Source organism: Eucalyptus grandis, chromosome 2, assembly GCF_016545825.1.
Source record: "Eucalyptus grandis isolate ANBG69807.140 chromosome 2, ASM1654582v1, whole genome shotgun sequence".
Taxonomy (NCBI): Eukaryota; Viridiplantae; Streptophyta; class Magnoliopsida; order Myrtales; family Myrtaceae; genus Eucalyptus; species Eucalyptus grandis.
Window position 1 is genome coordinate 6,454,691 of NC_052613.1, and position 24,627 is coordinate 6,479,317.

The 24,627-nt window shown below is 38.2% G+C and overlaps 2 protein-coding genes across 2 annotated transcripts; both read left to right on the plus strand.

Moving 5' to 3' along the window:
- The first annotated feature begins 3,098 nt into the window (after positions 1 to 3,098).
- LOC104434340 (glutathione S-transferase U10) lies at positions 3,099 to 9,446 on the plus strand. The gene is made up of 3 exons (XM_039306407.1): positions 3,099 to 3,135; positions 8,116 to 8,417; positions 8,928 to 9,446. Exons 1-3 carry the CDS (start codon positions 3,114 to 3,116, stop codon positions 9,300 to 9,302), a joined length of 699 nt encoding a protein of 232 aa, XP_039162341.1. The 5' UTR covers positions 3,099 to 3,113; the 3' UTR covers positions 9,303 to 9,446.
- A 10,625-nt stretch (positions 9,447 to 20,071) lies between these two features.
- LOC104419705 (glutathione S-transferase U9) lies at positions 20,072 to 21,328 on the plus strand. Its single transcript, XM_010031451.3, has 2 exons — positions 20,072 to 20,377; positions 20,808 to 21,328. The coding sequence occupies exons 1-2, from the start codon at positions 20,090 to 20,092 to the stop codon at positions 21,180 to 21,182; spliced, it is 663 nt and encodes a 220-aa protein (XP_010029753.2). The 5' UTR covers positions 20,072 to 20,089; the 3' UTR covers positions 21,183 to 21,328.
- Positions 21,329 to 24,627: the final 3,299 nt, after the last annotated feature.

Here is a 24,627-nt window from a genome sequence, read left to right on the forward strand (position 1 = left end):
GCAACATTTTTCCTTGGTTGAACATGAATTTGTTACTAAATTACAACATCTTTTCAAATAATTATCACGTTTCACAATGGCAAAAGATTGCATGAAGTTGTATTTATGTGAAAAAACTTTTTTGAAAAATTATTTTTAAAAAAATTAATTCTAAGATCACATTCACGACTGATACATGGAGTTCCAATCAAAATCTGAATTATGTGTGTCTCATTGCACATTTTATTAATGAAAATTGGAAGTTGCATAAAAAATCATCAACTTTGTGGTGATGTATAGTCACAAGGGTAGGAAGATTGGGAAAATTATGGAGAAATGCATTTAGGAGTAGAGAATAGAAGAAAATGTGTTCACAATTAACATGGATAATGCTAGCTTGAATGATATTGCAATTGGCTATTTGAAGGAAAAACTTTCGAAAGAAAGGTTGTTGATATTATATAGTAGTGTTTTACATATGAGGTGTACAACTCATATATTAAATTTGATTGTGAGAGATGGCTTGACTACGGTACATGACTCTATTGCATGTATCCAAAATGTGGTTAGGTATGTAAGGTGTTCTCTCACAAGAGTCAAATGATTTCAATCTTGCATTGAGAGAGAACGAATCACTTATAATGGTTCGGTAGTTCTTGACGTTACCACTAAATGGAACTTCACTTACCTCATATTAGATACCGTCATAAAGTTCAAAAAAGCTTTCAAAAAGATGAAAGAAGACGATTCATTTTTTGTAAGTGAGCTTAATCATGAAACTCCTAATGATAATGATCGGGAAAATGATATTATTCTTTCGGAATTTCTAAATTTTTTTTATGATGCCACCAAATAGATGTCTAGAAGTTCATATGTTACTTCAAATGATTATTTTGAAATGATAGCTCTTTTGTATAGATATTTGAAAGATACAGTTAATGCTTCGGATCCTAAGCTTCAAGCTATGAGTGTGAAAATGAAAAAAATTTGACAAATATTATGGAAGCTTGGATAAAGTGAATATGATGGTGTTAATTACGGTTGTGTTAGATCTTAGAGTCAAGTTAAATTATGTAAGTTTCTTGTATGGACAAATTCATGATGATGAATCGAAAATTAAAGAGATGCATTACAAGGTAAATGATACATTGGAGCGTTTATATGAATTTTATGAGCAATATTCTCTTATTTCAAGTGATCAAAATTTTGGTGGCCATAATTTGGGTGTAAGTAGTAGTGGTTCCAATGTCAATACGGGTGGTAATGAAGAAATAAAGAAATATGACAGCCAAACTTAGAAGAAAATGTTTTTATACTCAAATGAACAAGAGTGTGGTAACAAGAAGTCTAAGCTTGATGAGTATCTTCAAGAAAAAAAATAAAAAGGATCTTGATCTTGACCTTTTGATTTGGTGAAAGACTAATAACTCAAAATATAAGATCATTTCTTTGATGGCTCAAAATATTTTGTCTATCCTTGTAACTACCTTTGCTTCGTGTCAAACTTGGTAGAAAGGGATATTAAGTGTCTTTTAATACATCAAGTCATGTGCTTAATGGCTTTCAAAGTTCTTTAACTCTAAAAGTAGTGGAAGTTTTGATTGTACTCAAGATTAGTTGAGAGCCATTTAAAAAATGTGTACTTTTAAAATTAAATTGATGTTGAAGAGTGCATTTTTTTTAAATTTTTAATGCAAAAAATTTGAGTTGGGTAAGTAATGTTTTTTTTTTTTTTTATATTATTTTGTTACCACGTCAGTCACAAACGACGTCGTTTTTGCATTATTTGGTAAATGTTGGGTAAGTAATGTTTATATCTTTATATATTGTAATTATTTTTATATATCTAATAAGTGAATATTTTATTTAATTTCATTTTTTTTCCAGATATGGATGGTCTTAATGCGAAGATTATCATCGATAAATAGAGTTGGTGGTGTCATATCTGCAATGGGTCCAGCGGTTGAGAAGTCAAGCAAGTTTTTTTTTTGGCTTTGTGCTGCTTTAACTGTGCAGAAGTTGATTAATGAGCAACTTTGTTTGCCGTAATGTGAATGTAGACTCCTCTTATGTACATTGAATTTTTGAACTATGTTGTCAAAGAGTTTAGGAGCCTTTAGATGGGCAAAATGGCATGTTTCATGGAGTATTATTGATATTGAATTTTTTTTTCTATGTCTTTACTTAAGATTTTGACTGATTTTCATTCATGTTTTTGTAGGGTTTTGCTGTGCCAAAGGAATCACAGGGAAATGTTACAGAGCTCACACTATGGAGTAAATGAAAATTTGAGATTTTGTTGGCACTTCTGGTTTTTCATCTCCTTAGTATATTTTGCTTCATCATTTTCATTTGACTCATCTAAAAAGGCATATGGCATATGACAAATGTGACGATTTAAGTTTTAGTGCACATATATTGACATATGTGGATACAATAATTATAGTTACTCAATCATCTCATTTCCTCTTTGGAAACTTCTTATTAATTTTGATTATGTATGTCTAGATTCTTGACAATTGGCATTGGTATGTTTGCTAAGATGTGGGAAGTTACTGTAAAATATACGCGTACATTATAATTCAAATCTTAAAAAAAAAAAAAAAAAAAAGCCTGTGGGAACTTGAATCGACCCTAGAATTTGTAACATGGTAGGTTCCAGGTTCTTGGTTCTACGGGTAGGTTCTAAGTTCAAAAAAATGAGAAACCTATATCCGAGAGTAAATTCCAGGTTCCAGATGGAACCAAACCGAAACTTGAAACCGCTCACTCCTACTTGCAGTGGAGACGAGGTTTGCTGCTTTCTTGAGAAACAATAATGATCTTTATCAACGAGGAAGCCCGATCTCATCCTCCGGTTTTTTTTTTTCCTTTTTCTATTCCGTTTTTAAATGGAAAGGTGATCCTCGTACAGCGAAGACAATGTCGGAAATCCGGAGCAGATAATTTTCTTTAATATGTAATCGGTGCATTTCCTGCAAAGAATGCCTCCTACTTGCTCATTAAGCCGCAGTAATGGCCCTGATTCTTGTTTGACAATTGCTTTCGATCCGACGGCGAGTTGACCAACGTGTTGTGTATTAAAGTACTGTACCATGAATCCTCCACGTCCAGATCTGAAATCAGAGAGAGAGATGGCAGGAGAAGAAAACAGAGTTGTTCTTCACGGAAATTTGGCTAGTCTGCACAGCGCGAGGGTGAAGCTAGCTCTGAAAGTGAAAGGGATCGAGTATGAGTTCGTGGAAGAAGATTTGACGAACAAGAGCGAGGCACTCTTGTGGTACAATCCTGTTTACAAGAAAGTCCCTGTTCTTGTTCACAATGGCAAGCCCATCATCGAGTCCATCGTCATTATCGAGTACATCGACGAGACCTGGAAGGAGGGTCCTCGCCTCTTGCCCCAAGATCCCTACGAAAGAGCCAAAGTTCGCTTCTGGACCGGCTTCATCCAACAGCCGGTCAGTGCCAATTTTCCTGCAAAATGTTTGATGAGATTTCTCGACGGCTACACGATCATTTCCTGCATTACTGCATCGTCACAAGACAAACGGATTAAACCTTTCGTTTACAGCATTACACGATTTACCATCTTGTCTATTAATCAGTGCATGCCCTTGTTCGTAGTAATGATCTTAACTTGCAAGTTTATTGAGTGTACAAGGGAGTAGTAATTAATATACATGGAATAGGAAATGAGGACAAGTTTTCCTTCTTTCCCAATTAAATCTCGATAACGTGTGTCCGCACTGCCAAGAGAACTTTATATTACAGCGACGGTAAGGATGACACCGACAACAGTTGCATCAACCTGCTGTTGTCTTTAATTGCGATTACCTTGAGATAGGTAGCTGCTGCCTAATTGTCATCCATCGAGCATGAGAAATAGAAAGATTTTCTCTTTGCAACGTAGACCGATCAAACTAGAGTTCAAGCAAGTTTAAGATTGGGAGTTGTTGACTGCAGTTGTATGAGGCCACTGCCTCTGTGATCAAAACTGATGGAGAAGAGCAAGAGAGAGCTGTCGAGAAAGTGCACGAGAAACTGAAGGTGTTGGAAGAGGGTATCGAGGGCAGATATCCGGGGGGATTTCCATTTATCAACGGCGACAACATGGGACTCCTAGACATTGTTGTCTTTTTGATTTTGGGACATCTTGAAGTTCTGGAAGCAGTCCTCGGCGTAAAATTTCTGGATTCGGAGAAGTATCCAAGGGTGTCCTCTTGGGTGAAAGCTCTAAAGGAGTTGCCGGTGGTGAAGGAGGCACTATGAGAAGCTGCTTCAGTTTTTCAGGGATGGCTCTTAAATCTGCAGCAGCTTGATGCTTATAAGGGTCTCCTTAATCATAAATCTATGACACTCAAATCATATATCTGATGGCACTTTTATGTAATCCAAATGCATTTGCGGAATAAGCTATTGCCCATTAAAGTTCAATTCAAATGTTCCACTACATCTCAATCTCTCTACCAATTCTTTTACTGCGATGACACTAAACTAGCCGTTCTTTTCATCCTACTATGTTATATTATGTTGCTATCAACTATTGATATTGGGAAAAATTTCACATAATGATCTAAAGTGTATCCTAAAAAAAAACCTCATAGTGAACATTATTTTAAATAAGAGTATATTATGTTGCTATCTGAGAAAGATGAAGAACTTCAAACAAGATCAAGTGATGTGAAAGATGAAGAACTTCAAACAGGATCAAGTGCACAATTCTGAAGACAATTTGTATTTCTGAATGATGATCATATCATTGTATCTCAGTACAATTGAAAGACAGAATGTGAATAAACTTCTGTCGTTCTATTTTCTAAGATCAAACGTACTTGCTTCAGTGTTTCGGATTTGAGCTGTTCTTCATTCTCCGAAACTTTCTTCTCTTCTGTATCAAGATTCCTTCTGCATTCGTTGATGATCTCGATACCTCTTTTCTCAATTCTTGTGACTTCTCTCTCTTACTATATTTCTATCTTCCTTTCTTACTTCTTATGTAAAGCGAAGCAAAGTACTTATACCAGGATATGTAACTGAACTTAGTTACAAAAGGAAAACAGAATATAGTAACTACTTTTAACATAAAGAATCTATTTGACTAAGCTTTAAGACTTTGGCAATCCGAGTCATTAAGCCCTCAAGCATCTTCGTTCATTGATCATCTCGGCGATCCAAGTCATTAAGCCCTCGATCATCTTCGTTCGGTGATCATCCGCGATCCGAGTCATCTTTGTTCAGGAAGTCTCTTTGTTCAGTGGTTTTGATCAAGTTTCTGGCAGGATTGTAATTTTCCTCTAAGCTCGAACTCCTTTGCTATTGATTTTTGTGTAAATCGTTTTAGAAGAGACTGCCATACTTCAAAGGATGTTTCTAAACCAATGATTAGGCTTAGAATATTCTCAGTGACAGCCCCACTAATCCATGATGAGATCAACTGATCTGTTCTTGTCCAATCAACATAATCAGGATTAACAAGTTCTGTGTCACATCCTTCATCATCGTTGTGCAATATTCGTGAAGGAGCTACAACATCACCATTAACAAAACCGAAGAGATCTTGACTCTTCAGAAACCTTTGAATTTGAGCTTGCCATAACAGAAAATTGTCTTCGGCGAGCTTGATTGTAACAAAGTTTGAGATGTTTACGTGAATCGGAAAAGAATATTTTGGTGATCTTATTGCCATTACTTCAGACTTTCAGATCAGACCAAGTTATACAAACAACCTACAGCTCTGATACCATGAGAAAGATGAAGAACTTCAAACAAGATCAAGTGATGTGAAAGATGAAGAACTTCAAACAGGATCAAGTGCACAATTTCAAGACAATTTGTATTTCTAAATGATGATCATATCATTTTATCTCAGTACAATTGAAAGACAGAATGTGAATAAACTTCTGTCGTTCTATTTTCTAAGATCAAACGTACTTGCTTCAGTGTTTCGGATTTGAGCTGTTCTTCATTCTCCGAAACTTTCTTCTCTTACGTATCAAGATTCCTTCTGCATTCGTTGATGATCTCGATACCTCTTTTCTCAATTCTTGTGACTTCTCTCTCTTACTATATTTCTATCTTCCTTTCTTACTTCTTATGTAAAGCGAAGCAAAGTACTTATACCAGGATATGTAACGAACTTAGTTACAAAAGGAAAACAGAATATAGTAACTACTTTTACAAAAGAATCTATTTGACTAAGCTTTAAGACTTTGGCAATCCGAGTCATTAAGCCCTCAAGCATCTTCGTTCATTGATCATCCGGCGATCCAAGTCATTAAGCCCTCGATCATCTTCGTTCAGTGATCATCTGGCGATCCGAGTCATCTTTGTTCAGGAAGTCTCTTTGTTCAGGAGGAGGTCCTCTGTTCCTCTGTTTTTGCTGCTTCCGCATTTGAGCTTTATACTTAACACTATCGACCATTGATATTAGGAAAAATTTCACATATTGACCTAAAGTGTGATCCTCAAAAAAAGTCTTATAGTGAATATTATTTTAAATAAGAGTTTAAAGTGATTAACACAATTTCAAATAAGGGATTAAGTGGACATATACTCACGTGCACTTTTCAGGTTATGGTTAAGGGCATTTTTGTCCAAAGCTATTTCTTTCTTTCTTTCTCTGTTCTTCTTTCTTCCTCCTACGGCTGAGCTGACTCTCCAGTTCACCTTCTTTCTTTCTCTCCTTCTCGTCTTCCTTAGCGCGCTCAACGAAACCCCTTCACTTCAAACAAAAGCAAAATGCATAAGCAACGTCTAGGCTGGTTCACATCGACAAGTAAGGGGACAAATGATAATCATATTGTTATTAGAAACAATGTTTGGCCAAAAATAATTTTTTCTATTTCTATTCCATAAACATATTTCAAAACATTTGACCGCATTTGATAATGATACAAAGTTTCAAGAATAAAAATTTATTTGATAACAACACAAAATTTCCAACCCCTCCTTCCTGATCTCGCCACTACTCTCTGCCAAACCTGCTCACTCCCAAAGCACGTTGTTCTCGTTACCCTCGTTGCATAGCTAGGTGATCCCAAAGTGACAGATATTGGCTTTGAACAATGGCTCTGTTACCATGATGCCGACGTTTTTGATGTGGCTGTGGACGAGGATCATGTTGAGGCCAATGTTGTTGTGGATGTAATCAAGGTCATGTGCGACGTTGGTGGCAATCTGCATCCTTAACGAGGACCGTGAAATTGGGCATTTTAGGGTTTTCTAGGCAAATGGAGAGACTAGTGCCACCAACGAACTCGTAGACGAAGAAGGCGTTGTCGTCGGAGATAAAGGCGCCAAGCGGCTTCACAATATTGAACCAGATGGCTCGGATTGATCACTCTGAGAAGGTCCTTGAGGTGGGCCATGTCGATCTTGCGCTTGAACTTGTGTCGGAACATGACAACGTCCTTGCCACGGAGGGAGCAACGAATTATATATAAATTTGTGCTAGTTCTGTTCATTCTAGATTCTTCATAGTAGATCAATTGATCATTGTTTAGCCTAGACTAGAGACATAAATGCGGAGGGAATCACGTCGAATGTTTAAAATATACATAACTATGCCACAAAAGATGTGGGTAAGTACAAATTGGCAATTCCATCGGAAAGTTTAATTAAAATCACTCGCCTTGTGCGTACTTTACGATTTGGGATATATTGACACAAGCTGCACAATATACATAGGTGAAGTGAAAATAAATTTACTGACAAAGGAACAAATTGATAAGCTCGAAGACCCAAGTGGAATTCTCCTTTTTGTCATTTCCAGACCCTGCTTCCCGCTCAAGACGAGGTTTCGCTGTTTCTTGAGAAACGAGAAAGATCTTGGTCAACGGGGAAGAACAAGGATCTCTTCTTCTGAAAAATGTTCTCCTTTTTTCTTTCCATTTTTAAAAGGGAAGGCGATACTCGGGCAGTGTACCCATTACCTCAAATCCAAAGCAGATAATTTTCGTCAATATCTATTCCCTCCATTTCTTGCAGAATACGCCTTTGACTTGCCCGTGTCAGAAAGCTGTAATAATGCCATGGTTCTTGTCAAACAAGCCAAAGATGCCGTCGACTCAGTGTTGAGTCGAACAACACGTTGTATATAAAGCACTAAACCCATGAAGCCCCCACGTCCAAACATAGTGGTTCTTCATGGAACGTGGGCTAGTCTGTACGGCAAGAGGGTGGAGCTAGCTCTGAAAGTGAAAGGGATTGAGTATGAGTTCGTGGAAGAAGATTTGACGGACAAGAGTGAAGCCCTCTTGCGGTACAATCCTGTTCACAAGAAAGTCCCTGTTCTTGTTCACAACGGCAAGCCCATCGCCGAGTCGCTGGTCATCATCGAGTACATCGACGAGACTTGGAAGGAGGGTCCTCGCCTCTTGCCCCAAGATTCCTACGAAAGAGCCAAAGTTCGCTTCTGGGCTGGCTTTCTCCACCAGCAGGTCAGTGCAAATTTCCTGCAAAATGTTTGATGATAATATCTTCCAGCGTGTACGTGATCATTTCTTGCATTATTACACGGAACAGTACAAGCTGATTAAGCCTTTTGGTTCACAGCTTTACATGATTTACCATCTCGTTTATCAATTGGGGTGCGCAAGTGTTCATAGTGATGATCTTGACTTGCAAATTTATTGAGTATACATTGGATTAATGTGAAGTAGGAAATGAGGACAGTTCTGTTTTTTTCTATATAAAATCTCAAGAACGGGTGTCGGCACGGCTGAAGGAGCTGTATATTAGCGACAATAACCATAACACTGACAACAGCTGTATCAAGCTGCTGTTGTCTTTAGTTGCTGTCACCTTGAGATAGGTGGGCTGCTGCCTGATTGTTATTCTTTGAGCATGAGAAATAGAAAGATGTTTCTTTCGCAAAATTGACCGATCGAAAAAAAGTAAGATCGAACTAGAGTTCAAGCAAATTGATCATTGGAAGTCTTTAACTGCAGTTGTTTGAGGCCATGGCCTCTGTGATCAAAACTGATGGAGGAGCGCAAGAGAGAGCTGTCAAGGAAGTGCATGAGAAAATGAGGGTGTTGGAAGAGGGAATCAACGGAAGTTATCCTGGGGGATCACCATTTATCAATGGTGACGGCATGGGACTCCTAGACATCGTTGTCTGGTCAATATTGGGTGCTCATAAAGTTCAGGAAGAAGTCCTCGGCATAAACTTTCTGGATCCAGAGAAGTATCCAACGGTAACCTCTTGGGTGAAAGCTCTAATTGAGTTGCCACTGGTGAAAGAGGCAATGCCTCCTCATGAGAAGCTGGTGGGTGTTTTTCAATTCTTCAGGGCTAGGGCTCTCGAATCTGCAGCAGCTTGATGCTTAGAATGGTCTCCTTCATAATAAAGATTGGAACCTCGTTTGTTACACCCACATGTTATATTTGATTGCGCTTCTATGTAATCCATATGTTTTTGCAGAATAAGATATAGCCCAATAAAGTTTACTTCATATGTTCTGCTACATCCTGGTCTCTCTATCGATTCTATTGTGGCGATGACACTGAACTAGCCATCCATTTCATCCTACCATGATATGTCATGTTGCTACAGATAATTGATACTACTAGCTCCATGAAAAAACCAACTCTGTGCAACTTGCTACTTCAGTGAACACAATGAAAGGATCTAATGTTGCAAGACGATTATCACATGCTTTTGCTGATAACCTCCTCCTGCAGTGTATCCATACATTTCTGATAACCATATTCCAATGTCAACTCCAACAAAAGAATTACTATTTTTCCCTCTTTGCACAGTACAGTCCATAGTTGTGAACATATTTCTGCTTGAAGTCAGGTGAACCAGACTGATTGAAGTCAATTTAGGTCACGTACTATTGGATGGCTGATCTTTGCATTGTCAAGGATACTTTCAGTGTGAATTCCCCAGGAACTTTCTTTCTAGTCCAGTGGAAATGCTCTGGGGACGAGACATATTCTTAGGATAGCAAGATTTGTTCTCACAGGAAAAAGAATGAAATTTATAATTTGAATGCCATGAATGATAATCATGGGCTCTCCATTTGGTCTTTGACAATAAATATTCCATGTTGTTTCCTAGAAATGATAAAATCATGCATTTACATTGTAATATTGTCGGTTCAACCATTATGATACATCAGGACATTGATATGTTTGATATATAAGCCTCACTTATGTCACATGTCATGACCAAGTATGATTGTAATTGTGTAAGATAATGACCGTGTAATGATGCTTTGCCTTAATGGAGCCTTGCTAACGTCCATGATGTGTTCCAATATGCCATTTTGTTTGACTGCATCCACTATTGGCGCTTGAGATAGATGCTTTTGCATATGAATGATCCTCCATTGGATAAGTACAGATTATTAATTCCGTCAAAAAGTTCTACTTGAGGACCAAAGTGTAATTCTCCTTTTAAATTTCATTCCATGCTTATGCTCGAGATGAGGTTTTGCGGTTTCTTGATAAACAAGAACGATCTGGGTCAAGGGGGAAGAAGGATCTCATCTTCTGACTTTTTCCTCCGTTTTGGTCTTTTCCACTTTTAAATGGGAAGGTGATGAGTACATTGAGTTGAATCCAGAGGTGATAATTTTCTTTTATATGTACTCTGTCTATATCTTGCATAGAATACCTGCCACTTGCTCTCGTCAGAAAGCTTTAATAATGGCGATGGTTCTTGTCAAACAAGCCGAAGATGTTTTTGACTCCGCGCTTCATTGAACAACGATTTTTATATAAAGCACTAAACCCATGGATCCTCCACGTCCACTCTGAAACTTAGAGATAAAGACGCCCAGAAAGAGAGAGAGAGAGATGACCAATGATATTGCTAGTACGAGTACCTAGAGGGGGGTGAATATGTTTATAAAAATTTTCTTGAAGATTGCACAATACTTAGACAGATGAAGGATTTGCAATAATTAAAAAATCAATCGTAAGACTGAGTAAAGGAAAGAGAGAATTGAACACGCGGTTTATAGTGGTTCGGCTTGATTCAAGCCTACGTCCATTCTTCTGCACTGACAGCCGATTGGCTGGATTCCACTATGAACAAAGAGATGTTACAGTGTTGATCTTCCTTGATTTCTAGGTGTAGATGATCTACTACACTTGCTCAAGGTGTCACCAAGTATAAACACTCTATGTGTATACAATTTCGCTCGGCGTATCGACTAACAATCAAGGTTCTTCAGACTCTGGAATTTTTCTATCAATCACACACTTAAAACAACTAGAACGTCTTCCTTTTATACTCCTTTATGCCATCATAGCCGTTGGCACTTACCAAAGGAATTCCTCTATCTACCCGTTGGACGGAATCAATTAAGAAGATCATCCGAGCTATTTAAGGAATCGATGATAGCCCATCAATCTGTTCGCCTATACAATCAGATTTTGGTTTCAAGAATAGAACATTCCAAGAATGTTTCGTCGACCATCGGATCTTCAAATGTTCTTAGATAAGAATCAAAGAATCCGAAATGATTATCCAACCAAGAGATCTTTTCCAGAGGATAGGATCGAATCCTCAACCATATACTTCGGCTTCGGATTTCCTTCGTCACTGGATTAGAAAGACTGTCAGTGAGAATAGTCTTGAGTCTTGAGTCTTGAGTCTTAAGTCTTGAGTCTTGAGATTACAAAGTCTTGAGACTTTAAACTGTCGATATCCAGACTAGACTAATAGAAATGTTTTGTCAGCTTCAAAATATTCTGGAAAGATTTCTCCAACAATCTCCCCCTTTTTTATGGTGACAAAACTTTCTTGTAGATTTGAACAAGCGTGACCTGCAAAAACATTTCTCAAGCAATATGGCTAGCTCATAAAGATTAATAAAACAACCGAGACTCTGCATCCACAGCAAATTGGTTAGTCTTTCATGAGTAATACCATATAACAATACTTGATATAAATGCAACCAGTCAAGCATCAAAATCCACAGCCAATTCAGTCAAATTCACACCCAAGTTCAAGTTCTCAAGTCATACTCAAAAATAAACATAACCACAAAAGTCAAAGTTTTAAAAATGTTGGTTCAAATTGGTTCTCCCCCTTTTTGTCATCATTAAAAAGGGTGAGAAAGGAGTCATGTCTGCTTGGGAATGCGCACGATCTGGAAATCTCCCATTAACTGGACTACGCCTTCTAGCTTCTTCAAGTACTCCCTTAGATGAGCTACTTCCTCTCCTTTGGCATTGGCTTGAAGTTGCAGAGCGAGGTCTTTCATCTTGTCCTCCGAGGTTATCAAGATGCTTGTGCGCATTCTTCATGGCTTGAATTTCACAAAAGAGCATATATCCGCCACGCATTTCCGTAAGAATATCCATGATGCGATGAAAATCTGCAGAATTATCTGTCTATGTACTGGCATGAGTTTTTTCAGATAGAGTAAATGTATACGATGGTGCTTCTGTATAGTCTTGCAGATTTGGCGTCGACGTATCACCTTCTTCAGGCAATTGAGAAGCCTGAAATTCTTAAGGTCTGCTGGAGATTGTCTTGGACCTTCACTATCTGCAGCATGAGGTGTAGACCTTTCTTGCTCGCCAACTCCCCCTATTTCTAGGACATCCAAAGGGGAAGAGTGATGATCATGCTCTAGATTTCCCTTCTCTCTAGATTCAGCAGCAGACTTTTCTTTCTCTTCTTCAGCTTCTTTCTCTTTCTCTCTCTGCTATTCTTCTTCTCTCTGTTTCTTCTGAAATTCTGCCCGAGACACGAACGTCCGGTTCTTGTCAGTGCATGGATAGTAGGATCTTCATCCTCTTCATCTTCATCCTCCAGGATGAGAGGTCTTTTCTTCTTTTTCGATGGGGCACCAATAGCCTCCTTTCCTTTTCTCTTTGAAGCAGACTGAACTGGAGATTTCACTCTGAATTTCTCCATTGCCTTGGAAAGTTCTTGCAGATGCATCTTCGTTAACATCTTCAAACCTACCACCATTTTATCACACAGTTGAACACAAAGTGTTTGAGGCGGTTCAATATTCATGTGTTCGAAGATCTTGGTCACCGGACCGGGATAAGGCAATTGTTCTTTGTCTTTCGACATTGCTCTGTACATATGGAAGAGAATAGTGTGCGGGAGAGAGAACTTCCGTCCCGAGTTGATCGCGTACATCAACTTTGCTTGAAAGAGACACGGAAGTCTTTGACGTAGACTTGATCCGAGACATTGATTACAATCTTATGAAGCACAATGTTGATGGCATTCATCCTGGAATAGGTAACTTTTTTCTCTGCGTCCCTATCTTTGACAAGTTCCAGAGTAGTACAAGCAGGTGAGACTTTGATTGGTAGATAACGTCCTCGTTCAACTCCAACTATGTCCGCCAACATATTCACATCTACCACGTAGACTTGGTCTCGTACACTGAATGAAATTTTATTCGCATCCAGAAAGCTAAGATTTGAATAGAAATAAGCGGTCAGATGAGCATACCCGTCCGTAGAGTCAGAGCAAAAATTCTCAAGTTGAAACAAATTCAACTTTTCTCTTAAGTTTATGTTGATGGCGTCTAGGAAGTCAAAATCGACACTTCTTGGGTTTATCACCCCTCTTTTCAACAGCCTGAAATACACTTTTTCCTGATTCTTGGATTTGAACAAATCCATCCGATTTCCTTTCACCTTTGCTGCCACTCCCATTTTCGGTTGAAATTCAAGGAACATTCTGTCATCATCGTTCCCTTCAATTAAATTTTGTCCTGGCATACGAGGATCACTTGGAATGTTCGCAAGTGCGTCCTCTGCTTTTCCTTTCGGGGCAATTCCCAATTCCTCCATTTTCCTCAGAAAAAGATACTCATTCCCATAATTTTTGTCCTTAAGGAAGTCATCTATATAATTCAATGGAGTACCGGTGCTTTTCAACGCACGATAAAGTTTATAGATAAAGGAGGGCTTTTGGACTCTTCTGGTCGGCATCTCGATTATCTCTTCTTCCGGATGATGACTTGCACCTTGTGGGGCGGAGGCGTTGAATGACGTGGATGAGAGCGAATCGGACTTTGTCGCTAACTTGTTAAATCTTCTTCCTCGGTGAGATCGAAGTGAGTCGGTCCCTTCTCCATTCTTTGTGGTCCCCCTTGCGATTCTTGATGATTTCCTCGAAGAAGACATCTTTCTTTGTCGATTGGAAGATTCCTTCACTTGCTTTCCCAAGTAAAATGACTACTTTCTCGACGACGAACAAGCAATAAAAACAGTATCGGGAGGAGAGTGTCTTTTAGGGTTTTGAAGATTGGGAAAAGAAAAACTGTATATATATATAACCCAGTTTTAAAAAGGGAAGTTCAATCGGTGCAAGGAAAGTGAACGATCACTTCTTTTCAAAATCAATAACTGCCAAAATTATTCCTTTTAAAAAAAAAAATAAGTCTTCAAATTTCATGCGGATTATAGAATAACCGAACGAAAGATCGTACCTTTTCGAGCTAAAATAACTAAACGAAAATTCATACCTTTTAGATGAAATACAACTTATAGTCTATAGCCACGAATGTCTGAGTCTGAGGATTTAAAGTCTGAAAGATTAGAGTCTTAGAGTTGGTGAGTCTCTAGACTTTAACTTCTTCAAGCTTCAAAATGTTGAGTCTTGAACGGATAAAGTCGAATTGATTTTTCTCCAAAGGCTTTGTGAATATATCCGCTAGTTGACTCTTTGAATCAACAAATTGAATCGAGATTTCTCCATTTTGAATATGATATCTAATGAAGTGATGTCAAATCTCAATATGCTTTGCTCTTGAATGAAGGATTGGATTTTTGGTGAGATTGATCGCACTGGTGTTGTCACATCTGATTTCGTGCATGAGTCTTCAATCCCAAAGTCTTGTAGCTGTTGTTTTTATCCATAGAATTTGCGAACAGCAGCTTCCAAGAGCTACATACTCGCTTACGTCGTTGAGAGCTACGGTGCTTTGCTTCCTCGAAAACCAAGACACCGTCTGTTTCCAAGCAGTTGACAAGTTCCGAAGTGCTTTTCTATCGACTCTCGCAACCGGCCAGGATCTGCATCCGAGTATCCTAGAAGATTAAAGTCTCCTTCTTGGGATACCAAAGACCGATGCTTGAAGATGAGGCAACGTATTTGATAACATGTTTTGCAGCACTGAGATGGGATTCTTTAGGATCTGATTGAAACATAACACAAATGCAAACACTCAACAAAATATCAGGTCTAGAAACGGTAAGATAAAAGTGAATCGATCATGCTCTGTACAGCTTTTGATCTACTTTCTTCCCTTCTTTATCCTTGTCTATCTTAAAGAACATGACATTGGTATGTCGGTCTTTTGCACTTTTCCAATCCAAACCTTTTGACAAGATCATTCGCATATTTTTCTTGATGAATAAAAGTTCCTTCCTTCATTTGTTTCACTTGGAGTCCAAGAAAGAATGTTAACTCTCCCATCATACTTATTTTAAACTCATCCCGCATAGACTTAAAAAATTTCTTGCATAGACTTTCATTAGGTGATCCAAAAATAATATCGTCCACATATATTTGAACAAGTAAAAAGCTTTTTGCTTTCCTTTTTGATAAACAAAGTAGTATCTACTTTACCTTTGACAAAACCATTCTGTAATAAGAACTTACTTAGTCTGTCGTACCAAGCTCGAGGTGCTTGCTTTAAACCATACAATGCCTTTTTCAGTCTGAAGACTGAGTCTGGCTTCTTTGGGTCTTCAAACCCAGGTGGTTGTTCCACATAAACTTCCTCATGGATGAATCCATTTAGGAATGCACTTTTGACGTCCATTTGGAATAACCTGAAATTTTTATAACAAGCAAACGCAAGTAATAGACGAATAGCTTCTAACCTTGCTCTTGGAGCGTAAGTCTCATCATAGTCTATTCCTTCTTCTTGCATATATCCTTTGGCCACGAGTCTTGCTTTGTTTCGTACGACTTTTCCTTCTTCATTCATCTTGTTCCTGAATACCCATTTGGTTCCAATAACAGTTTTACCTTTTGGTTTAGATGTCAATTTCCAGACATCATTGATGTTGAACCTGTGCGAGTTCTTCTTGCATAGCTTCGATCCAACTTTCATCAGATAAAACTTCTTCTATGCTTTTTGGTTCAATTTCGAAATGAGAGCCACAAAGACTAGATTCTTCACGCCTTTTGATCTCGTGCGGATTCCTTCATTGATTTCGCCAATAATGAGATCTTTGGGATGACTGGATTTATGCTTCGATTCTTGGTTGATCTCCTGATTGATGATCTCTTTCTTTGTTTGAATCTTCATGTGCTTCTTGATGTTGGACTTCCGAGACCGAGATGCTTCTTGAGTTGTAAGCGTTGGAAGGTGCAGGTGGGTTCGACTCTTCATACGAGTCCGGCTGGATTCATCTTGCATTGAGTCTTGGAATTTAACATTCGTTGATTCCTCCACCGACCGGCTTTTCTTGTTATAGACTCGTAGGCTTTGCTTGATGTAGAATATCCAAGGAAGATGCCTTCATCGATCTTTCTTCAAACTTACCAACTCGATCATTTGCATTTTTCAAAATAAAGCATTTGCAACCAAACACATGAAAATATGAAACAATAGGCTTCTTACCTTTGAACAATTCATAGGGGTTTTCTCTAAAATAGGTCTTAAAAAGACTCTATTTATAATATAGCATGTGTTGAAACGACTTCAGCCCAAAATCGTGAAGAAATTTTGCTTTCAATTAAAAGTGTTCTAGCCATTTCTTGAAGAAATCTATTCTTTCTTTCTACAACTCCATTTTGCTCTGGAGTATATGGAGAGGAAAACATATGATTAAAACTAGATTTATCACAAAATTTCGTAAAATCTTGATTTTCAAATTCACTTCCATGATCTGTTCTTATGCTTGAGATTGCACATCCTTTTTCATTTTGAACCTTTTTGGCAAATTTTTCAAAATACGAAAAGGTTTCTAACTTACTTGCAAGGAAATATACCCAAGTAAAGCGGGAGTAATCATCCCCAATTACTAGGCAATATTTCTTACCTCCAATGCTCTAGGTTCTGGTTGGTCCGAAGAGATCCATATGAAGCAACCGTAGTACATGATTAGTAGAGACATGATTTATTGGCTTAAATGAATTTCTTACCCGTTTCCCAGTTGCATGGAGTGCATGAATCAGACTTTTGGTATGGCAATTTAGGTAGACCTCGAACAAGCTTCTTTGATGAGATTTTGGCTAATTGCTTCATGTTGACATAGCCAAACTTTCTGTGCCATAAGACTGCTTCATCTTGAATTAAGATTAGGCATTGTGCTTCATTTGGTTTTACATCAAGAAGGTAGATATTTCCATGCATTCGACCCATGAAAGACTGAGTTGAGTCTTTGCTAATTCCAGAACATATGCCTTCTTGAAAGGAGATCTTGAAACCAGTATCACACAATTGGCTAATGCTTAGAAGATTGTAGTTGAGTCCTTCCACTAGAGAGACATTGCTTATTGTGAGATTTCCAATTTTCACAGTTCCAAATCCCACAATGTTTCCTTTGCTGTTTCCTCCAAATGAGACTTTTCCACCATTCACTTGAACAAGCTTTATGAAGCAATTTGAGTCTCCTGTCATGTGTCTTGAACATCCGCTGTCAAGATACCACTTAACTTTCTTTTTGACAGAGACCTGCATTCAAAAGAGAGTCTCAAGCTTTCTTTGGTACCCAAATTTTCTTGGGTCCTTTGGCGTTAGTAGAATAAGCATTACTAGGCCATATTTTCTTAACGAGCTTCCAAACCATAGGACACTCTTTTTTCAAAATGATCCCGACTTGCTACACTTTGAACACCTTAGAGCATTTCGACCTACAGACTTTATAAAGACTTTCTTGAAATGATTTTTGTAAGCCTCTTTTGACGGTCTTTTTAATTCTTTCTTTTACTTTTGGAAAATCAATCAAAGGAATTGTTTCGCTGTCATACCTAAACCGGACTTGTTAAAGTAAGGTCTTTGACCGAAAGCACTTTTTCAAGTTTTCAGACCCTATTGAAAATTTCTTTGAAATATTTGATAAGTCAGTTTTTAAGAAAGCATTTTCTTTTGAAAGTTTATCTTCATTCTCCTTAAGAGTAGAGACATTCAAGTCTAAACTTTTCACTTTTTCTTCTAAAATATTTTCCTTTTGTTTTAAAACTGAGTTTTCCTTTTAAGTTCGGAAATCTTTTTAGAGAAGTCTTAAGACTAAAACATAGTTCATCAATGTATTTAGAGACTTTGACAGGGATTTTATAATCACTTACCTCAAATTCAGCATGCAGTCGATCTAGAATCCGAGTCGATTGTGCCATCGGACACGGGTTGGCATATTCCTCATCACTTTCTTCACACTCTGTATCGCTCCAAGTTTCGGCTTTGAGAGCTTTTCGAGACTTTTCAGCTTTTCCTCTCTTCTTCTTCAGGAGAGGACAATTTGGTCTAATGTGTCCCTTTTTCTTACATTCGAAGCAAACTACATCTTTGTTTGGTTCTTCATTATCAACAAACTTGGTTTGCTGTTTCTGAAGACTTTGTTTCTTTGAGTTGAACCTTCTTCCTCTTCTATTCAGCTTTCTGAACTTTCTAATCATTAGAGCAAGCTCCTCATCGTCCAGATCTTCTTCAGAGTCTGTATCATCAGAATCATCGTTAGATTTTAATGCAATGGAATTCTTACCTCTTGGATCTTCCTTTTCATTAATTCGTTCCACTTCGTAAAACTGAAGAGTTCCAATTAGCTCGTCTACAGATAATGGCATAATTCTTTGCGTCTCTCTTATTGAAGTCTTTATATGATTCCAATCCTTGGAGAGTCCACGCAGTAGCTTGTTCACCTTCATAGGATCAGAAATTTTCTGTCCTTGATTCTCAAGGCCATTGACAATATCGTAAAACGGCTAAACATGTCGGTTATAGATTCTCCTGGTTTCATTTTGAAGGATTCATATTGACCAAGGAGAATGTTAATTCTAGTCTCCTTCACTCGGGCCTCTGTCCCTTCATAAGTGATATGTAATATGTCCCGAGACTTCTTTTGCTGTATCACAAGAAGATATTCTGTTATATTCATTGGTGATAAAGCACAATATAAAGAGTAAATTGCTTTTGCATCGAGTGCTTGTCTCTTGTTTATCTCTTCTTGAGACATTCCGCTGGTATCAACAGTTTCTTTCCCTCTTTCGGATGCTGATGCAGCAGTAGGAGTAATTCCTCTTTCCACCACATCCCATTCCAGAGGATCCTTTGACCGTAGAAAAGCTTTCATCTTGTTTTTCCAGATGTTGTAATCCTTTCCATCAAAGTAGGGTGGTCTGGTATTGCTTTGCCCTTCCACCAGCCCCGGTGCTAGCATACTAGCCATGGATCTTTTACTCAAAGTAAAACACTTCAAATAAAGTAAGAACACGAGCTCTGATACCAATTGATATTGCTAGTACGAGTACCTAGAGGGGGTGAATAGGTTTATAAAAATTTTCTTGAAGATTGCACAATACTTAGACAGATGAAGGATTTGCAATAATTAAAAAATCAATCGTAAGACTGAGTAAAGGAAAGAGAGAATTGAACACGCGGTTTATAGTGGTTCGGCTTGATTCAAGCCTACGTCCACTCTTACGCGATAGCCAATTGGCTGGATTCCACTATGAACAAAGAGATGTTACAGTGTTGATCTTCCTTGATTTCTAAGTGTAGATGATCTACTACACTTGCTCAAGGTGTCACCAAGTATAAACACTCTCTGTGTATACAATTTCGCTCGAACTGTATCGACTAACAATCAAGGTTCTTCAGACTCTGGAATTTTTCTATCAATCACACACTTAAAACAACTAGAACGATTCTTAGATAAGAATCAAAGAATCCGTAATGATTATCCAACCAAGGGATCTTTTCCGAGAGGATAGGATCGAATCCTCAACCATATACTTCGCTTCGGTTTCTTTCGTCCGGATTAGAAAAGACCATGTCGGTGAGAATAGTCTTGAGTCTTGAGTCTTGAGTCTTAAGTCTTGAGTCTGAGATTACAAAGTCTTGAGACTTTAAACCTGATATCCGGACTAGACCGATAGAAACGTTTTGTCGGCTTCAAAATATTCGGAAAGATTTCTCCAACAACCAGCAGGGTAGTTCTTCGTGGAATGTGGGCTAGTCCGTACAGCAAGAGGGTGGAGCTAGCTCTTAAAGTAACAGGGATCGAGTATGAGTTCGTGGAAGAAGATTTGACGAACAAGAGTGAAGCCCTCTTGCGATACAGTCCTGTTCACAAGAAAGTCCCTGTTCTTGTTCACAACGGCAAGCCCATTGCCGAGTCGCTGGTCATTATGGAGTACATCGACGAGACTTGGAAGGAGGGTCCTCGCCTCTTGCCCCAAGATCCCCATGAAAGAGCCAAAGTTCGCTTCTGGGCTGGCTTTCTCCACCAGCAGGTCAGTGCAAGTTTCCTGCAAAATGTTTGATCATTTCTTGCATTACTCCATCGTCACCAGACAAATGGATTATGCCTTTCGGTTCACAGCTTTTCATGATTTGCCATCTTGTTTATTGAACAGTATGTGCACTTGTTCGTAGTGATGATCTTGACTTGCAAATATATTGAGCATACATGTGAGTAATCAAGAGACATGGAGACGACCAGTTTTCTTTTCCCCAGTAAAATCTCCTTAACCTATGTCCGCACGACCACAGTAGCATCAACCTGCTGTCGTGTTTAATTACTATTAACTTGAGATGGGTAGCTGCTACCTAATTGAGGTAGAGAACTAGAAAGACTTTTTCTTGGAAGAATAGAACGATCAAACAAAAGTAAGATCAATCTAGAGTTCAGGCAAGTTTATGATTGGAAGTTGTGAACTGCAGTTGTTTGAGGCCATGGGTTCAGTGCTCAGAACTGATGGAGAAGAGCAAGAGAGAGCTGTCAAGGAAGTGCATGAGAAACTGAAGGTGTTGGAAGATGGAATCAAGGGCAGTTATCCTGGGGGGTCCCCATTTTTCAACGGCGATAACATGGGACTCCTAGACGTTGTTGTCTGTTCGATATTAGGTAATCATAAAGTTCGGGAAGAGGTCCTCGGGGTAAAATTTCTTGACCCGGCTAAGTATCCAACGGTGACCTCTTGGGTGAAAGCTCTAACCGAGTTGCCGTTGGTGAAAGAGGCAATGCCTCCCCATGAGAAGCTGGTGGCCATTTATCGGCTTTTCAGGGCTAGGCTTCTTGAATCTGCTGCAGCTTAATGCTTGTAAGGGTCTCCTTGATGTTAAAGGTGGGAACTTCGTCTATCAAACTCACATGTTAAATGTGATTGCACTTCTATGTAATCCGATTGTGTTTGCAGAATAAGCTACATAGCCCAATAAAGTATACTTCAAATGTTCCACTACATCTCGGTCTCTCTTATCAATTGTTTTACCACATTAACACTGAATTAGCCATTCATTTCATCCTACTGTGCTATATATTGTCGCTATTGATTATTGAGACAACTAGTTATATATCAAACTGCCTTCCTGCAATTTGCAACTTCGCTGAACACAAAAAAGGATAATAATTCTGCCAAAAGATCATCACATCCTTTTGCCGATAACCTCCCTTTATGGTGTAAAATGCCAACTTTTGTGTCGCATGTTCGGATGTTTCTTCTTCCTTTGAACAATACAGTCCATCCTGCGGGTAAGATCTCTGCTTGAAGTCTGTTAAATGGGACTGATTAAGGTCAATTTAGATCATGTACTATTGGGAGGCTGATCTTTGTGTTACCAGGGATATTTTCAATGTGAATTGCCCAGTATCTTCTTTCCAAGCTAGTTGTGTTCAGATGTGTTCTTTGTGTATGTGTGATTATGCTCTTGTGCCTGGATTTGCTCTTAGGATGAGACATTTTCTTAGGCTAAGCTAGATTGGTTCTCATAGGAAAAAGAACAATTTCTATAAATTCAAGACCTTGAATATTAATCCATAGGCTTTCCATTTGGTCAATTTGATTGCAAATCTGTCATGTTGTTACTATATATAATCAAATCACGCATTCTCATTCTTAGGACAAGACATCTTTCTTAATGTAGCGAGATTTGTTCTCATTGGAAAAAGAATGAAATCTATAATTTGAATACCATGAAAGATAATCATGGGCTCTCCAATAAGTCTGCCTTGTTCTTAGGAAATGTAGTATTATTGATTCAACCATCATGGTACATCAGCACATTGATGTGTTAAATATACAGCTCTCAGTTATATCCCATGTCATGACCCAAATAATATTGTAACAATGCAAGATCATGACCATGTGCCTAATGCTTTAGCTAAATGGAGTTTTGTCTGACTGCATCCAATACGGACACTTGAGATAATTAATTATGTAGCTTAATTCTCTGCCATTGGAAGGTTCAACACAAATGAAGTTAATGAGAGGAAGTGACTTCGTTATTATGAACTAGAGATATTCACAGAAAGACAGAAGAGACTCAGAGAAAGATCTGATTTTATGTTCATCAACCTAGAAATCGATGAATCAGTCTGAGCGCGCATTCAAAGGAGGAGGAAGTGATGCTCTCTAGATTTCTGGTTTGAGTTGTACAAAACATTTGTATTTGAACATCAATCTGAAAGGGGAAGGCAAGTTTGCTAGAAAAGAAGAAGAAAACAAGGAAGACTACCATACTCGCGCAAAGCATGTCTTTTTTCTTTGCGTCGAGAATAAACGCTTCTATTAATTAATGAACACAACTAAAACATGACATTGGAGTTTCTAACAAAAAATATTCCATAGGGGCTGAGGAGATAAAGTTAACCAATTTGGAGGAAGAGCTTTCTATGGTGGGCTTCGCTGAGCCAATTTGCAAGTTGATTGAATTCCCCGGGACGATGGACAACTCGACCTTTTCCAGATGGACCAAGTACTGCTGACAGTTCTTCGATAACGCTATGCAAGGCCCATGGGCTTTCCGTGTTGCCGGTGATAAACTATACGACTGACAAAGTTATCAGTTTGAACTTCGTCGCGCAAAAGAGAAGGTTTGTTCAGCCCAGTGTTCTTGAGCAAGGACAAGAGTGCATCCATCACTGCTAGGTTTTGGCATGAAGGGCAGAGGACGCGCACACCGACGATCAGAAAACCACTCGAATTGCCAAAAGCACTCCTGCTATAGACTCTTCTGGATCTCCATCCAGCCAGGAGCCATCGGTGCCGAGCTTGAGAAATCCCCTGTCCGGCTGCCTAAAGCATGTCTAGTTAATTAGTTTGTAAGTTAAACAGGAACCTCTTTAAGTATGATTTCCTTTGGAAGAAATTAATTGCCGTTCCCCTTTCTGTTCTTTTTGTTTTGTTTCTTACCAAGGATGATGGGAAAAACCTGTTAATTTATATATGATTTGAGAATCTAATGTTTGGATGACACAAGAAACTGCTCAATCAATCACACAATTACTTATGGTTGATTCAAATAAGATATTTATATCTGCTGGGAACAATAGTTACTTCCGTTTTATATCCAAATAAATTTATTTAATGAAAAAGAAGAAAATGCATTACAGGAAATTCGTAGAAATGAATTAGCAAAAATTGGTACTAATCCTATTCATTCTTCAATAGTTTCTTAGATATTTCATTGTAGATTATTTGATAATGTTGCAGAAAAACGCTAATCAAAGATACATCAATCTAAGAATAAGTAGCAAAGGATGAAAGAAAATTGAAGTCACACGTGATGCAAGATTTACGTGAAAAATCCAAAATGGAAAAACCATGAGGAGAGAGAGGGAGTTTCACTGTCTTCAACAAAAAACACCAAAGTACAATCCAAAAGGGCTCTAAAACCACTAAGTGAGGCACAAAATCTAAATTTCTAACAAGGAAATAGAAAATAACAATACAAAAAATAATATAGAGGCTAGGGTTGGAGATGTGTTATTAAACACATTTCTTTTATAGTCTCATTTTAAAAATTTATAAAATAAAGGTGTATGGCCTAAAATACTCTTATTTTTTAATTTGAATGTCAAAACTCAACAAATCTCCACCTTGATTTCAATTCTCCAAAAGAGCATTATGTTAAACACCACTAGACCTCTCTCCCTCACCACCAAAAGTGACCACACAAGGCCACCCCAAAACGGCAAATCGATGATGCACACCCCTAAGCCTACGTGAGTGTATTCATGTAGGAAACAATAAAATGAAATGCCACCAGCTTCACTTAAACAACTCAAATGGCAAAAACACCAATTAAGTCCAAGCAATGCTTGAACTTATTCATAGGAATTGGTTTGGTCAACATACCTATTGGATTATCCGCCGTAGATACCTTTTTCATCATAACTATACCCTTAGCAACCTTATCACGTACAAAGTGATACCATATGTCGATACGTTCTGTCCTCTCGTGATATATCATGTTCTTGGTCAACTGAATTGCACTTTGGTTATCGCAAAAGATAACGGAGGCTCCTTTCTGTTTCACACCAAGTTCTATAACCAAATGCTTCAACCAAAAAACTTCTTTTATTTCTTCCATTGCTACCATGTATTTTGATTTGGTGGTAGACAAAGCAACTATGTCCCGCAAAGTTGCTCTCCAACTAATTGTAGAACCACCAAACATAAAAATATAGCTTGTTAAAGATCTCTTTTGTTGAGATCACCTGCATAGTCAAAATCAACGAAGCCAATAATCGAATGTCCTT

Coding starts and splice junctions, on each gene's coding strand:
- LOC104419705 (XM_010031451.3), top strand. CDS start 20,090: ATGTGGGCTAGTCCGTACAGCAAGAGGGTGGAGCTAGCTCTTAAAGTA. Junction 20,378..20,807: donor CTGGCTTTCTCCACCAGCAG/GTCAGTGCAAGT, acceptor TGTGAACTGCAG/TTGTTTGAGGCCATGGGTTC.
- LOC104434340 (XM_039306407.1), top strand. CDS start 3,114: ATGGCAGGAGAAGAAAACAGAG. Junction 3,136..8,115: donor GGCAGGAGAAGAAAACAGAG/TTGTTCTTCACG, acceptor GTCCAAACATAG/TGGTTCTTCATGGAACGTGG. Junction 8,418..8,927: donor CTGGCTTTCTCCACCAGCAG/GTCAGTGCAAAT, acceptor CTTTAACTGCAG/TTGTTTGAGGCCATGGCCTC.